The sequence below is a fragment of the Musa acuminata genome, chromosome BXJ1-5 (assembly GCF_036884655.1).
Source record: "Musa acuminata AAA Group cultivar baxijiao chromosome BXJ1-5, Cavendish_Baxijiao_AAA, whole genome shotgun sequence".
NCBI lineage: Eukaryota > Viridiplantae > Streptophyta > Magnoliopsida > Zingiberales > Musaceae > Musa > Musa acuminata.
The window spans coordinates 7248091-7263348 of NC_088331.1; the positions used below are offsets into that span (position 1 = coordinate 7248091).

General features: G+C 38.6%; 1 protein-coding gene across 7 annotated transcripts; it reads left to right on the plus strand.

Moving 5' to 3' along the window:
* The first annotated feature begins 247 nt into the window (after positions 1 to 247).
* On the plus strand, positions 248 to 10658 carry LOC135673469 (protein REVEILLE 8-like). Of its 7 annotated transcripts, none has more exons than XM_065182460.1 (9): positions 248 to 767; positions 2145 to 2202; positions 4992 to 5115; positions 5190 to 5294; positions 5461 to 5583; positions 7682 to 7791; positions 8768 to 8827; positions 9976 to 10076; positions 10181 to 10658. In XM_065182460.1, the coding sequence occupies exons 1-8, from the start codon at positions 499 to 501 to the stop codon at positions 10054 to 10056; spliced, it is 930 nt and encodes a 309-aa protein (XP_065038532.1). In that variant the 5' UTR covers positions 248 to 498; the 3' UTR covers positions 10057 to 10076; positions 10181 to 10658. The 7 variants fall into 7 exon arrangements, 6 of the variants coding, with proteins under 6 accessions (XP_065038532.1, XP_065038533.1, XP_065038530.1 ...); XM_065182461.1 differs by having other exon boundaries at positions 249 to 767; positions 5181 to 5294; positions 7691 to 7791; XR_010513372.1 differs by having other exon boundaries at positions 252 to 767; positions 5181 to 5294; positions 5458 to 5583; positions 9962 to 10076.
* Positions 10659 to 15258: the final 4600 nt, after the last annotated feature.

The window sequence follows — 15258 nt, forward strand, 5'->3', positions numbered from 1 at the left end:
TCGGTACCCAAACTAACCCAAACAGTGTGACAGTCGCGGCGCCTAATTGATGCGACCCCACGGGTGTCGATGCACATTTCACCACCAACAACGATAAGGATGTCACTAACTTGGGGACCCCCGGGAACAAACAAGCGAGTATCACATGTGCCGAGTGGGTTGGGTCGATGCTGGAGTCGAGGACGGGCCATCGACCGCACACGGACTGGGGAGCATGAAGGCGAGCAAAGCAATCATGGCATGCGCAGAGTGGTTAGGAGCGGGCGTTTCCTGGCCACAAACCCAGGCGCCACAAGCGAAAGCCGCAGCACCACCACCACCGCGAAAGGAGTCGGTCCCTCGTGGCCATCGTGAGGTGAGAGAGCCGCGGGGAGCTGAAAAATTGCATTAAGAGCGAGCCTAACTCACTCCCAGGTCCGCACGCCACACACTGTCCGCGGTCGTCCCACGCCTACGACCACAGCCACGCGTTCCGTATCGACGACAGAGGTCTTCTTTATGGTCCATTCTAATCCACCGGCCGACGGTGGAGCTGGAGTCGGAACCGGCCTTGACGGCGCCAGCGCCGGCGCCGGCGCCGGTGGCTCCTTCTCGGTCCAGCATCAGGTTAGGGCCCTGGGCATGTCGCTCACGGGCCCGGTGAGCTCCCCTGCCGGGACGTTGTCCGATGAGGCCGCCAAGAAGATCCGGAAGCCCTACACCATCACCAAGTCTAGGGAGAGCTGGACCGAGCAAGAGCACGACAAGTTCCTCGAGGCGCTTCAGCTGTGAGTCGCCTTTCTCTCTCGTCGGAGTTCTTGTTCTTGTGGTTCTTGGTGGAATTTGGTTAATGGACCTTTTCGTCCTTTGGGACGTCGACTTTTCATTTTGCAATTGGGTGGAGTGGATTACGACTGGTTATAAGCTGAGATGTATGTTGGATCTTTCATTTGTTTCTGCTGCCTTGATACTCTTTTTATCGTTCCCTTTTATCTTTTTGTTGATACTGGCGCCTAATAATATAAAGGGGAACAAAACTCTCGAGTAATGGAACATAAATTTAGCTGTACAAGTAGGTAGAATAAGAGCATGCCTTTGGTATCATGTAGACCATGCAGCTATAGATACTCTAGGTGCCTAATTCTCATGCTTTTCTCCTGATTGAAAGGGAAAAAGAGATCAGCCAATTCTTTTCCATTTCAAGATAATCCAATGACATGTATTTCTTCACCCTATCCAATGATAATCTAGGTGCCTTTTTTTTTTTTTTCTTTTTTACTTTGATAAAAAGCAACCGGCAATGGCTGTTATTCACTTTTCTTATTGATCTATAATGGATCTATAATGATTATTACAGCGGCTGTTAATTCAACACTTTTTTGTGGCTGAATAGGACATCTACATTGCTACTTGCAATTAGTTTATTTTCATATGAGAGCAAAAGTTCACTTTACCTTCGAATCTGTAAGTTGAGTGTCTTTTGGACACTAGACAGGAAATGTATTGGAGGATCAAATTCCAACACCTGGATAATATCCAAAATTTTTTGAAAACAAAGAGTCAACTACGCTTCCCCTATGGTTTTTTGTAAGAGATTTCTAGATTGTTAATTATGGCTTCTAAGTGAAATTGAAGTGATCTAATGCAATAATTCTTTGTGACCATGTCTTGACAAAATGAGAGCATATACATAATTGAAAAGTTTCTAGCATGAATTTCTGAGGCAAATAAGCATATGGAACTAACTTCCTTCCTACCCTAATAAGTTATTTGCCTGAGCTTTGATTTATGGAACCATTGGTATGCAAAAAATAAGGAAATATGAAGAATGTTGTTTTTAACTGACATCTTTGTTTGAACAATCACTGGGATCAGGACTGATAAGTATTTTGTATTACTAATGGCATATCATATATGGGGGACGTCGAAGACTCGAAAGTACATGCATGACTTCACAATCTTTCTTGATTCAAGTGCAATGCATGATATTTACCTCTGTCAAGTTGTATACAATATAGCTAAAATGAATGAAACCTACTTCTGTGGGTGCAATCTCTTCTTTCTTGAAGATAGATTGCCCATTTGCAACACAGGGTACTTCTGCTTTCTCAAATGCTGGGAGTTAAATCTTTAAGACTTGTCTTCTGGTCTTCTGATTTTTGCAGTTTTGATCGTGATTGGAAAAAAATAGAAGCTTTTGTTGGCTCAAAGACAGTTATTCAGGTAATTTAAATGTATAACAATTTTTAGGAAATAATTAGAGCTGGAAAATTCAAAAAATGCTACTAATATTAAAAAATGAAGCTTGATATTAGCTTCTCTCAATATGCAGCTTAGATACTTTAGTTCATTAGTGATTCTCCATGGTACAGCTCATGTGGGCTAGAGACAAGAATAATAGTCTTTTCTTTGAAAATTTTTGACTCCTCAAGTTTGATGCTTCTTAAATCCAATATTTCCTGCGTGTTGTTCGATGTGTTTATGTGTGTATACTTCAATATGTTCTTGTAATGGTGTCTTTTGATTACAATCTATGGAGAGATGCTATTTTAGCCTTTAAGGTGTGAAATACATTTCCAGTGATGCTTGAGCTACCATGAAATGAACAAATAAGAGTGATATAATATTTTATAGGGTATCTATATAAAGAGGGATTAATTATCTAAGAATACAAGAGGTTAAATGAGCAGTTTATGAATTGTTCTTAATCATAAATGTGTTTTTTCATATACAGTGAACCTCGCTAGACTTACAAGGCTTGTGCACTTGGCTGCTTTTTTTTAATCGGATGATCAGCCACCTAAAAACTACACAGATCAACTAAGCATTTTTTTTTGTAAATTTATTATCATAAACCTCATAGAGGATTTTTGTCTTATTATAAACACAAAATAGCTTTCGTTATAATTTTTTAAACTCTCCATCTTACAAAGATTTTGTTTTCTTAGGAGAGACTAGTATGGAAGTGGAATATTTGTTCTGAATCAATGCTATGATTTTGATGTTAAAAAATCTCCATCCACTTACTGTCACCAGTTTATGCCTATTATCATCATCATCATAATACACTCTTTGTTGTTAATGCTTTCAACAAAGGTTCGTTGTTTCGGGTATAGGACCCATCTTGATGATCTATTGGACTGGTACGTACTGGTGTATCGACACATAGTACGCCGGTGCATATCAGTATTTCAGTGAGGAAGAAAAAAGGGAGAAGATAAAGGGACGATGGAGGAAGGAAGAAGGAAGAAGAGGAAGCGATGGAGGAGTAAGGAGGAGGAAGAAGAAGAAGAAAGAGGAGGAGCAGATGCAGTGATAGCATACTTGGGAAGCAGTAGCAGTGGTCAGGTAGCGACGGGAGTAGTGGCATTGTACACGAGAAGAGGGCTCACATTTGCGGACCCTAATTTATTTATTTTTCTTTTTTTTAATGCTGAGTTGGATAGGGTCCTATCACTTTTTATTTCTTATTATTTTAATTGGACCGCCCAAAATGGAGGTCGTCCGTGTATCGGCCCATGCTCGGACCGGTACATATTGCCCATACCATACCATGTCAGGCAATACAACAATTGTTTCAACGAACATCTTAATGTGTAAATAATTTCATTATGTCCTTGCTTTTTAACATGTCTTGTACCAAATATTTGACTGCATCTTGTTACACTTTTTTATAACCATCCATTAGTTTGCCTTAAAATTCTTTTAATAACTTTGTCCAACATGAACAGACTAAAAAACTTCATCTATAGTCTTTAACCAAGTGTGGCAACTGGTGAGACCTTTCATGAATCATTTGTAAGTTTAGCATTCCTTGTCACAAATTTTCTTTTATCATCCATGAAGCTGCTCTCTAGTTATGTACTCTATGGAATTAGTTTTGCCACCATCAACTAGTTTATCAATTGTACTTTGTAAATTTGGTTTTAGTAAAATAACATCTTTCATCTAGGCCAAGAAAAGCTATCAGAGCCACCCACAAAATTTTCAATCCCCTGAATGCTCAATCCATGACAATTTTCCTGTATCTTTTAGATCAAATTTTATTATGTTATAGTCCTTAACCAAGTGTGGCAAGAGCTTTCTGAATCATTTGAAAGTTTAGTATTCCTTGCCACAATTTCCCTTTTATCATCCATGAAGTTGCTCTCTAGCTTTTACTTTATGGAATTAGTCTTGCTACCATCAACTAGTTTATCAATTATACTTTGTAAATTTAGTTTTAGTAAAATAACATCTTTCGTCTAGACCAAGTAAACATATCCGAGCTACTTGGAAAATTTTCCTTATGTAAAATAATGGTTAGCACTTTACCCCAAGAAATGGCAATCTTCCTTGTGTATGGATGGCACATGGGACCTGTTAATTTTTTCAGAATTGTTATGACATATGTTATCCATGTTCCATGGTAATACTTTTAGTCACTAAGTTTAACTATGGTTGATTTTTTGGGTATCATACAAAATTTTAATTTAGATCTTGTATATAGTGCTTTTAATTCATTTTATGTGCAGCTCAACTACTAGATGGACTTTGTAAGAAGCTGCAAGATATAATAGGACCTTCAAGATATCCGAATTGATTAGTCCAATTTTGTAAATTTATCATCTTTGTTGTAGGTTCTGGATCAGTGAGATTACACCGAGGCTGTTGTCAAAAGACTCAAAACTAGGCTAAAAGTACATTTTGATTATTTCATTTGTTTGCATCCCCTGTTTTGGTCCTGGAATAGGTTATTTGATCAATGTGAGAAACAAAAAACTGTGTGAAACAATATAACATTGACAAACCTGCTTGTTACTTGTTTTCATGTATGTTGTAGCCTAAAGGCTCAAAAAGCTGGTTCTTAAGTTGATTATTTTGTCCCAGTGTTTTCATTGATATTTGGCATATATATAAGTGGAAATTGTGTTAAAGTTTTTTAGTGTTGCATTTGGGAAAAATCTGAAGTTAATATAAATTTATAATTGAACTTGCATCATCTCAACTAAGATTAGAACCTCTATATGCAGATAAGGAGTCATGCACAAAAGTACTTCTTAAAGGTCCAAAAGAACGGAAACGGTGCACATGTCCCACCCCCTCGGCCCAAGCGTAAAGCAGCACATCCATATCCACAGAAGGCCTCTAAAAATGGTTAGACTTTTGAATCAAGGTCTCTTTCATGTAATAATGGAAATAATCCAATTCCGCATTTTTAGGCATTGCAGCTCCTCCATTAGCTCGACCAATTCCATTGCAAACTTCATTTTTGCTTGAACGAGGCTATGCTCTTGGGACAGATTCATCTTCCAAGCTCAGAAACTCTACTACAGGTGCAAAGTTCTCTTCCTACGTATTAGTAGATACACTGACCAAAGGGTTTAAATTTTGTGGTCTATTTATCTATAAACAAAGGGATCACACACAAGTAATTGTTATTAGTAGTTAGTACCCCTCAAGTCACTACACATTTTAATTGAGGATACTAATATGTAGAAGGTATAAAGTCTGGAGGAGCTATTGTAGTCGACAATTGCTGTTCAAGCAGCACCGGAAGCCCTCGTGGGTCTCTACCAAATTGTGAGAAAAACTGTCAAGGGAATCAAGTGCCATCACTTCGTGGTGAGTACCATTTTGCATGAATTAGATAAACCTATAACAATATTGTGCCTGAATTGATGTCATACTGTCAATTTATTATTGCTAATTTCGTATGAGATCATTTTGTTTGTTGTTTGACATGGTTCTGAAAGGTGTTAGCCTTTATAGCTTTTAACAGTTGAAAAACTTTGCTGTCCTCACTTGGAGAGAATTGAATCCAACATATGATGAGCATAGACCAAGATCCTGAGCTAGTGGTACTCCAGCTTTAAAAGTTCTTTTTTTCCTACTCTTAGCTGTTGCTGGAAAAAGAAATGAAGTGCACAGTGCACAGTGCACAACATTTAACTAGAGGCTGCTGAAAGCTCATACTTCTAACCTTGACACTTGCGATTATTTTGTAACACAAAATAGTCACAAGTGCCATATGTCCAGTAGATTATTTTTGTAACACAAAACAATGTTGCAAGCATCAGTTTGTTGTGTGGTGAGATTGTCTCGTTTGAGTTTGTCATTCTCAAGATACGAAAATTGTTGTCTCTAGACTCTCTACAAACAAAAATATATAGGATCAAGGAAAACAAAAAGTGAAAGGAGAAATAGGCATTTAGACCAAGTATAGACCGGGAAAACAGAATTCTTCCAATGAAGGTAATTATAAAAAAAAAATGTATATGAGGTATGTGTAAAATCATGTATAAGGAATTGAATGCAAGTCAAGTTTTAGCACCATTGCTAACACTGCACTGGGACATGATGCATTGATTTACCTGGTCATTAGCATTATCTTGTGTTACACTTAATTCACCATAATTTTGTTGCTTTTCATGAAGTTGTCAAAGATATTCATTGAGAACCTTTCAGCAATTTTGACTAGGCATTGCAGAATTCCAATCACCAAAGCTTCTTGTATTTTTCTCATTATTTCCTAGAGTGGATTCTGGGACATTCTTGTTGGCATCTAGGTGAGTTACATACATGCCTGTAGAAGACCTGTGGCTTGGGAGCCTACTGATGTAGAAAAATTGTTAGGAGGATATCCTACATGACCTGCCTAGCTCATCAATATTTTAGAGGATATTAGAACTTGATCACTTTTCGGGAAAAATATTATTTGAAGAAGTGAGTACTTGAATTTAAATGTTCACAGAATCACATGAAGCATTTCCTTTTGAGTTCGCTAAAACTTAAATTCTTAAGGGTTATACAAAGCCAGCTTTGAGTAATAGATCATTAAGAGATAACCATAAATTTAGAACTGCCTAACAGCCGAAGTGAACTATGTGGTCAAACTTGTAGCTAAACATTCTAATTGTGGATTTTTCTAAATTAATTTGTAACAGTGTTTTTTGGATATATTAATGGGAGGGTAATATCACACAAACTGGGATACTGGCTGTGTTGATGCTTACCATTCGAATATTTGTCAACTAGGTACCTGTACAGGATCTTGTGCCATGTCAAGGTTGTGTTGACATACACTTGCAATGTGATTGGTTTTTGCCAGTTGATATAGGGCACATGCCAGCTTGTGCTAAACAATAAGTACCAATCTGTTCCAGGACTGGTATTGTAACAGGACATTCAATGGCTGTTCCGACCAGTATGTTCTATCCACCAAAGGAAACGTATAACACCAGTTCATGCAAAGGGAATTCTTGATATCACACTTAACTAGCTTATATAATGGTTTGCTTCTTAATGGCTAGTCAAATAAATTTTCACATCTTATGGGGAATTCAGTCAATCAAATTCTGTATAGTTGCTGTAAAGGCTTGCATAAAAAATGACAATCCAGTGCACATGTTCCCTGCCAATGTAGGGTTTGGGAAGGGTCAACATGCACAATCTTATCCTTCTCATGCACTTTCATATTCTACTTTTTGTCGGTTAGGAGCTCAAAACAGATTTTTCATAACATATTGCAACAACCCCTTTAGACTGTATCGTTGATGGTTCAATTTGCAATACCTAATTTTAAGTTTATAATGAAGCTGTTTAACCATGTTGTATTCAGAAATTTGTTTATGTTACCCTTGTGGCTACTTCTTCTGTTTCTGCATACAATGATATAAACCTTGGCTTTTACTTGTGTTACTTTTTCTCTTTGTATATGAAGTTGTGCCAGACTTCGTTCAGGTATACAACTTTTTAGGCAGTGTTTTTGATCCAAGCACAAGTTGCCATCTACAGAAGCTAAGTGAGATGGATCCTCTTGATGTTGAAACGGTATGGCATTTACTACTGTCAGATTCCATCTGCTATCCCATACTTGTAAGAGTAGAAGCTTCAAAGTGTACCTAGTAATACATATTACCTGATGAACTTAGTATCATAGTTATTCATTGTGATTATCATTAAAATTCTTTAACTCCGGAGTGCAAATTAGAAGTTCATGGTAAATAAATTTCAATCCGAACAGTGTTTCCAAACCTGTGCATTTGGGGAATCTATAAGACCATAACTAAGTGAACTTTGATGATTAATTTGAAGGTTGTGCTTCCTAACTTGAGTTATAGTCTATGTTAATTAAAAATAGAAGTCAAAATATTATGATTCTAAAATTTTAAAGAACTCAAAAAAGATTATAGCTGGGGTCATCTAAATTAAGAGCTTGGACATCTGTTACAATCAAAGTTCCTGTGAAACATGGCAGTTGTTCTTTATTTTGTGCTTATGTAGGTTAAAAGTTAACTATAAACTTGATTACACTTCCTTAAGCTATGATTATGATTTTATCTAGCACTTGATGTTGAATAATCTCTTCTTAGTACAAATTCAGCATGTAGCTAGGCACTATAAATAGCCTCTTAACTCTTGTTAGCTTGCTCATTGTGGTGAATGCACTACCATAACAGAGGGGATCAAATTTTATTTAGGCATTCCTTCTCTCCATTAATGATTAATCATCTTTTACCTAGTAAATGATCTCATGGTCTAAATGTATGAGTTATTGTTAAAAGTGCCACTTATGTTATCTGCTTTTTTCCACATGTTTATTATATATCTAAATTTCTTTTTATTTAGTATCTTCTTTGATATCCTACATTATGCCTTTAAATTTAATCTCAACTTAGATCTGCATTCTTTAATGTTTCCATGCAGAAAAGTCATGTTATATGTTTGCTTCATTTAATGTTCGTCTGTATTTATTTAAATGTTTCTCTGTTGGGGGGATGACTAACTGTTTTATTTCATTTTCTAGGTTTTACTGTTAATGAGAAATCTCTCTATCAACTTGACAAGTCCTGATTTTGAAGACCATGTAAGTCTCTTCTCTATGATCAGTTCATCTGTGTACAGGAAACTAGATTATTTTATTCCTGTTCTTATATCTTTCACTGCCATGCATGTTTGGAATATGTCCTTTATTATTGGGAAGATTTGATGAGAGCAATGATCATGACAGTCACATGTTTATTAAAATGTATAATTTTATATTTGAGCATCACATGCGGGGGACATCTCTTTGTCCATGGCATGAGGCAGTATGACTGGAGGTGCAATCCAAAATGTGCCCAATGATGGTACTCCTTTATGCTCCAACAAACATCATATGACTGAATGAATAGGTCATGCAGGAGTTCCCTGACAAAGTTGTGTCTATTGCTACATAACCTGAAACTGTGTAGTTCATCATATGCAGAATGGTCTGAAATGCTTGACACAAGAATTATTTAATTTCTAAGATTGCGTGGCTGAGTTCATAACTCTTCATATGTGGATACAAGAAAAAGTTTACTTATAATAGAGAGTTGTTACCCGACATAGCGGAAATTTCACATGACGAGGAGGTTGCTGGAGACACATGCTGTATTAGTTTCGTATGGCCATGAAAATTGAAAAAGTAAACTTAAATTTATAGTATTTCTCATAATCTAATAGTTTAAGGCTTTAAGCATGTGTTATAATAGTGTCCAATCACCTATTTTGATTCCTTGTCTTGTTTAGTGTACTTCCCAGAATTCCTTGCAAAATGGTTTACCATTTAGTGTTGTATGGAATGACATAATTTGTATCATGATTAGTTCCTGCTTTGGTACGTATAGAACTGCATTTCAGTGCTTAGAGTTTTTTTCAATGCCATAGAACAACATTATGATATTCAACACGAGGAACAACTATAATTGTAAGCATACCCTGTACTTCCTGGAAATATTGAAGGCTTATATATCTGTTATATGTAAACAAATTTTCATCTCTTACACCATGTGGAGATCCTTATATGTGGGCATTTCTAATCTCAAATTTCGAGGGGCATAGGGATAATCAAGAAAGGATCTTGTGTATTTACACTTTTGCAAAACCTACCTCGTGAATTTACAGTTCATGAGGAATGTCTAGATGCAATCTTGAGTATTCACATTTCTAGAAAGCCCATCACTACATTAACGTACAGTTTGATTCACGCAGATAAAGCTACTCTCTACGCATGGTTCTGATCTGGTGGAACCAAAACCAGCCAGTGTTGACAATCTACTTATCGCAAATTAACCTTTGAATGCCTTATACATGTAAGCTAAACTATAGTTTGTACAGATTGTAATATTCTGATGTTTCTCTATTTCTTAAAAGAAAAGGAAGCTGTGTTTCTCAGTGATAGATATGTATATTGCAGGGTAAAATATGTATGATGGTCTGGCTTCCGTAGCTATCACATAAAAGATGTATTTGACTGTTCTTTAGCATTCAAGGAAAGTTGCCAGCTCTGGAGTTGACAAAGAAGAATATGCCTACATTGTTGCTGTAGGTTTCATCCAAGAAAAAAGCCTTGCTACTGGTGTATATTCACAATCTCACTGTAAGTGGTTATGGTGATGTTGCTCTCCTTTCTACAAATTCCAATCCGTGAAGGAATTGCTAACCACACCTTCGTTCTGAGATCTGCTTACTCCACAAGAGTCGTCTTGCGGAGCCGACATCCCTTGTGCTGCACCCAATGTGCTTGTGAAATAGCCTGCATAGACCATCTGGTTTCAAAGCCCTCCATGGTCGGTCTTCGTGGTGTTTGGTGAATGTAAAGTCGGTCTTCGTGGTGTTTGGTGAATGTAAAAAGTTTTTTTGCACTTTGGATCATGTTGGATTCTCGTTTCTTAGTTTGTGGTGGTAGTTCTTCCTATGGGTGCCACAGCAATATTTGCCTGTGGAAACATCATTAGTTTTCCGGCGGAATATCTGTTTTTTATGTTACCCTAAACTTGCAGCAATGTCCCAACTATAGGCCACAAGAAACAACCTGAATATTCTGACCTCCAATTTATTGTCGGCATCAGTTTTGCAGACTTGTTAAAAACATCATATGCAGAAACTTCATCTCTCTCTACTAAACTTATTTGATTTCGAGTCTGCAATGTAGTAATCATATCGTGGAGTCTTTACAACTGTACCTTATTGCATAGTGACGAGTGAATCAGAGGTGATAGCAAATATATTGATGACTAATCACGCGAGCGAACAAAAGTTCAAGGTAGGTCGTTCGGAGTTATCTTTTCTTTATCGCTTATGTGGATAAAATGCTCAGGAAGGATATTAAAGTAGTTACGGATTATTCCCTCAAAGGTCAAATATAAAAGGTAATCATTGGTGTTACGTCTCGGGGTTCTCTTAAAAAAAAAAAAATCCATACCCACTAAGTCCTCGGTGATTAACTTGATTGTTAGAGGGATCAAGTAGGAAAACTTCTCGTGACATCGATTTTAGTGCAGGCGACATCTTGGGAGCTCGATGCTTCCACCTTAGAGTCATCTCGTAGCTACTTCGGACACTCCTACGTTTTTGAGTTTGGATCACATCGAATTGACTCAAATGTCGACGATGATTTCCCCTCAATATTTTGGTGCTAGGCGGGCTTGATATCACAGGAACGTCCACCTATCAATCACCCCAACAAGCGCTCTAGTGATGAGGCATTGCCTTTGATCCATAACACTTTTTACTCAAGGGGGATAGTTTTCGTCCTTCCCTCACTTGAACACTCCACTTCGATGCAAACACTAGTTCAATGACCTAAACCATTCACCCCCGGGGATGCCCTCAAGCCACCTACATGTCCTCGTCGATGTGTTTCTGAACCTCAACCAGTATGTGCATACGCTAACTGATATGATGTAGGTTATTGCCTTGCTCTTGCCTCTATTAGCCTAGCAAACAACGCCACCATCTCTGCTGCAATCATTACCTCAACCGCCACTAGCTCCGGCACCCATTAGGATTTTCTCGCTTGATGTAGTGCTTGCATCTCAAGATCGTCCAAGGCCTATGGAACTGTCGGTTGAGGGAGCGCCTCGCTCCCCAACCATAAATTCAGTGCACAATCGCACCACCGCCCCATCCTGCCCGAATATGAGGCCTAGTTGGCTTATTCGATGGATGACTTCTTGAGGATCCAACTACGACAAGTAGACTAATATCTAGAAGAGATGCAGCGAGAGTTTTAACAATCCTGAGGGGAAAGGCTGGACAACCCCACCTTCGGTCAATCCCTATTCACTCAAAACATCCAGGAGGAACCAATCGCAATGAACTTCCGCCTCCTATCACTAGAGTCCTTTGATGGTAGTATTAACTTGATAGTGCACACTACCACCTTCCATGCCCAGATGTCGTTGTATAACACTTTGGATGCCCTGATACACTGTGCCCTCTCGACAACGTTAAGAGGCTCGACATGAGAATGATACACTCACTTGAAGCCCCTCTCGATCGGCTCCTTTGCTCAGCTCACAAAAAAGTTCAAGCTTTACTTCCTCGGGAATATATGCCCGAGGCTTTCAATGATGATGCTTCTCAGACTCAGGCAAGGGGAAGGAAGAAATACTTTTTGACTTTATTACTCGATTCACTAATGAGATCCAAGGTATGCAAAAAGCTCATCTATCACTTGTAATATATACTTTCATGATGGGGCTCAAGCCCTATCACTTTTTCTGGTCATTGGTAGAGAGGCCATCGATGATGGTGCTTGTGGTGCTCCAGAGGGCCAACTAATTTATTATCATGTAGGCAATAGTCTCAAGTAAGTGTGAGGAGATACGTAAAAGACCGAGATATGAGCGACTACCATCAACCCCGAGGTTACCACGACGAAGAAAAAATGGTCGACCTGAGCCACCTCACCCAAGTTCCTAGTCGACTCCCTTAAATAAGTCTTTTTTGCAAATAAAGAAAAAAGAGCTTTTAAAATATCCTCAATTGATGAAGACACCACTAGAGAGGAGAAACGAATTCAAGTACTATCGCTTCCATTGTGATTATGACCACGATACAAAGGACTATCGCAATTTGAAGGAGTAGATCAAGGAACTCATTCATCAAGGACACTTTGGGAGGTTTGTTCGAAAGCATTGGGAACCCTCGCCTTGACCTTAAGAGCCGTTAGAGAGACATATCAAAGTTATCATCGGTGGATTTACCTCGGGAGAAGATAGCTCCTTGGATTGCAAAGCCTACACCCAAGATACCATTGGAAAGCACTTGAGGTTCGAAAATAGCTCGAAAAAAACCTTCAAGGAAGAAGAGATTGAGTACCTTGACCTAAACCATGATGATACCCCGAAAGTTTTCGGAAGAATGATTAATGCCCAAATAAAGAGGGTTATAATCGACATAGATAGCTCTATCGATATAGTATACTTTGGCACTTTTTAAAATCTTGGGCTCTCGACTAACGATCTCACCCCTATGACTTCTTTATTGATGAAGTTCACCAGCGACTCCATCTCCCCTCTTGGGACAATGAGCCTGCATATCACGTTCGACGATAAGCCCTACTCCAAAATGGTATAACCAAATTCATGATGGTCAATATCCCCTCAACTTACAATGCGATCATAGATCAACCCACGCTTAACAAGCTAATGGTAATTGACCTATAACATGGTAATGAAATTCACGACAAGGACCGATGTTGGAGAGCTGAGAAGTAACCCGAGAGAGTCGTGCCAGTGCTATCTGATGATGGCCTCTCTACCGAAGAGGGCCCAGCCCGAGGCACTATCGATGGACTTTCGAAATTTTCCCAAGTCCCTCTCACATTCGGAGCTGATAAAGTCATTGATCGAGGCACCCCTAGACAAGGCCTATCCCGATTAGGTTGTCAAGATCAAGGCAACACTTCCCAAGGACAAGTATAACTTACTAATTTTCTCTGGGAAAATACAAAGGTGTTTGCATGGTTGTTGAGAGACATGCTAGGAATCGATCCAGACGTCGCCTAACACCACTTGGACATCTCTCTCAAAGCTCGATTGTTGAAGCAAAAGCCTTGTAAGTTTATTCTTGATCTCCAATAAGCGAATAACATTGAAGTAGACAAGCTGTTTGGAGCAAGATTTATTATCGAGGTATAGCACCCCCAGTGGCTTGCTAATATTATGTTGGTTAAAAAGTCTAACAAAAAATGAAGGATGTGTATTGATTATATTGATCTTAAGAAAGCATGTCTGAAGGACAACTACCCATTCCTTCAAATCGATCAACTAGTTAATGCTACCTCGAGTCATGAGCTCCTCACCTTCGTAGATGCATTTTCAAAATATAATAAGATAAGGTTGGCACTATAGGATAAAAAATATACCTCCTTTATCACCAACCAAGGCATATATTACTATCGAGTCATGCCATTAGGGTTTAAAAATATGTAGATGGTAAATAAAATTTTTAAGCACCAGATTGAGAGGGACATTGAAGTGTATGTAGATGTCATGATTGTTAAAAGCAAAACGATAGACTCACATTTTACAGACTTGGTCGAGACATTTTAAGTTCTAAAAAGGTTCAATATGTGCTTTAACTCATCTAAATATGCTTTCGGAGTTAGCTCGGAAAAATTTCTCTATTTATTATTCACTAGAAAGGAATATATGTCAACCTCGAGAAGGTGCGAGATATATTGGAGATGCACCCACCTTGGTCGATAGTGGAAACACAACAACTAATAGAGCAAATAGCAACACTTAGCCAGTTTCTATCCTGATATAATGATAAGTGCCTACCCTTCTTCTAGGTATTGAAGAATCCAAAGGGCTTCATATGGTCCAACGAGTGTTAGGAGACATTTGAAGAGTTGAAGCACCACCTCACCCAGTTGTTATAGCCCTCTTCCTTCACTTTGGGTGAAACTCTAAGCCTTTATCTCACCACCATCGAGCAAGCTATTAGCTCAGTATTGGTGTAGGACAACTCAGGAATCCAGAAGCCTATTTGTCATGTCAACCATGTCTTAAGCAAGTTAGAGGAGAGATACCGCACCCCACCCCCCCCCCCCCCCCATTGAAAGGTTGACATTTGCGCTAGTACTAGTGACAAGGAAGATCTATCCCTATTTTTAAGTACATGCCATATATGTGATCACCGACCAACCACTTAAGTAGGTTTTTTCTCGATTTGACATCTCGGGACGATTTTTAAGGTAGTCGACAAAGTTGTGCAAGTTTGACATCCGATGTGTCGAGGGTTACCATAAAGGCTTAGACATTGGCATGTTTTATTTCAGAGCTGACTCTCTCACATAGGGTTGAGTCAACAGTCACCCCCCCTTATTGTAGACCTTATTCGTGGATGGTTCTGCCACCTCAAAAAAGGGCGATGCCAAACTTGTCTTGAAGGGTCCAAACAAAAAAGGTGTATGAACAAATTCTCCAATTCAAATTTAAAATCTCTAACAATGGGGCTAAGTACGATGCACTTCTCTTAAGG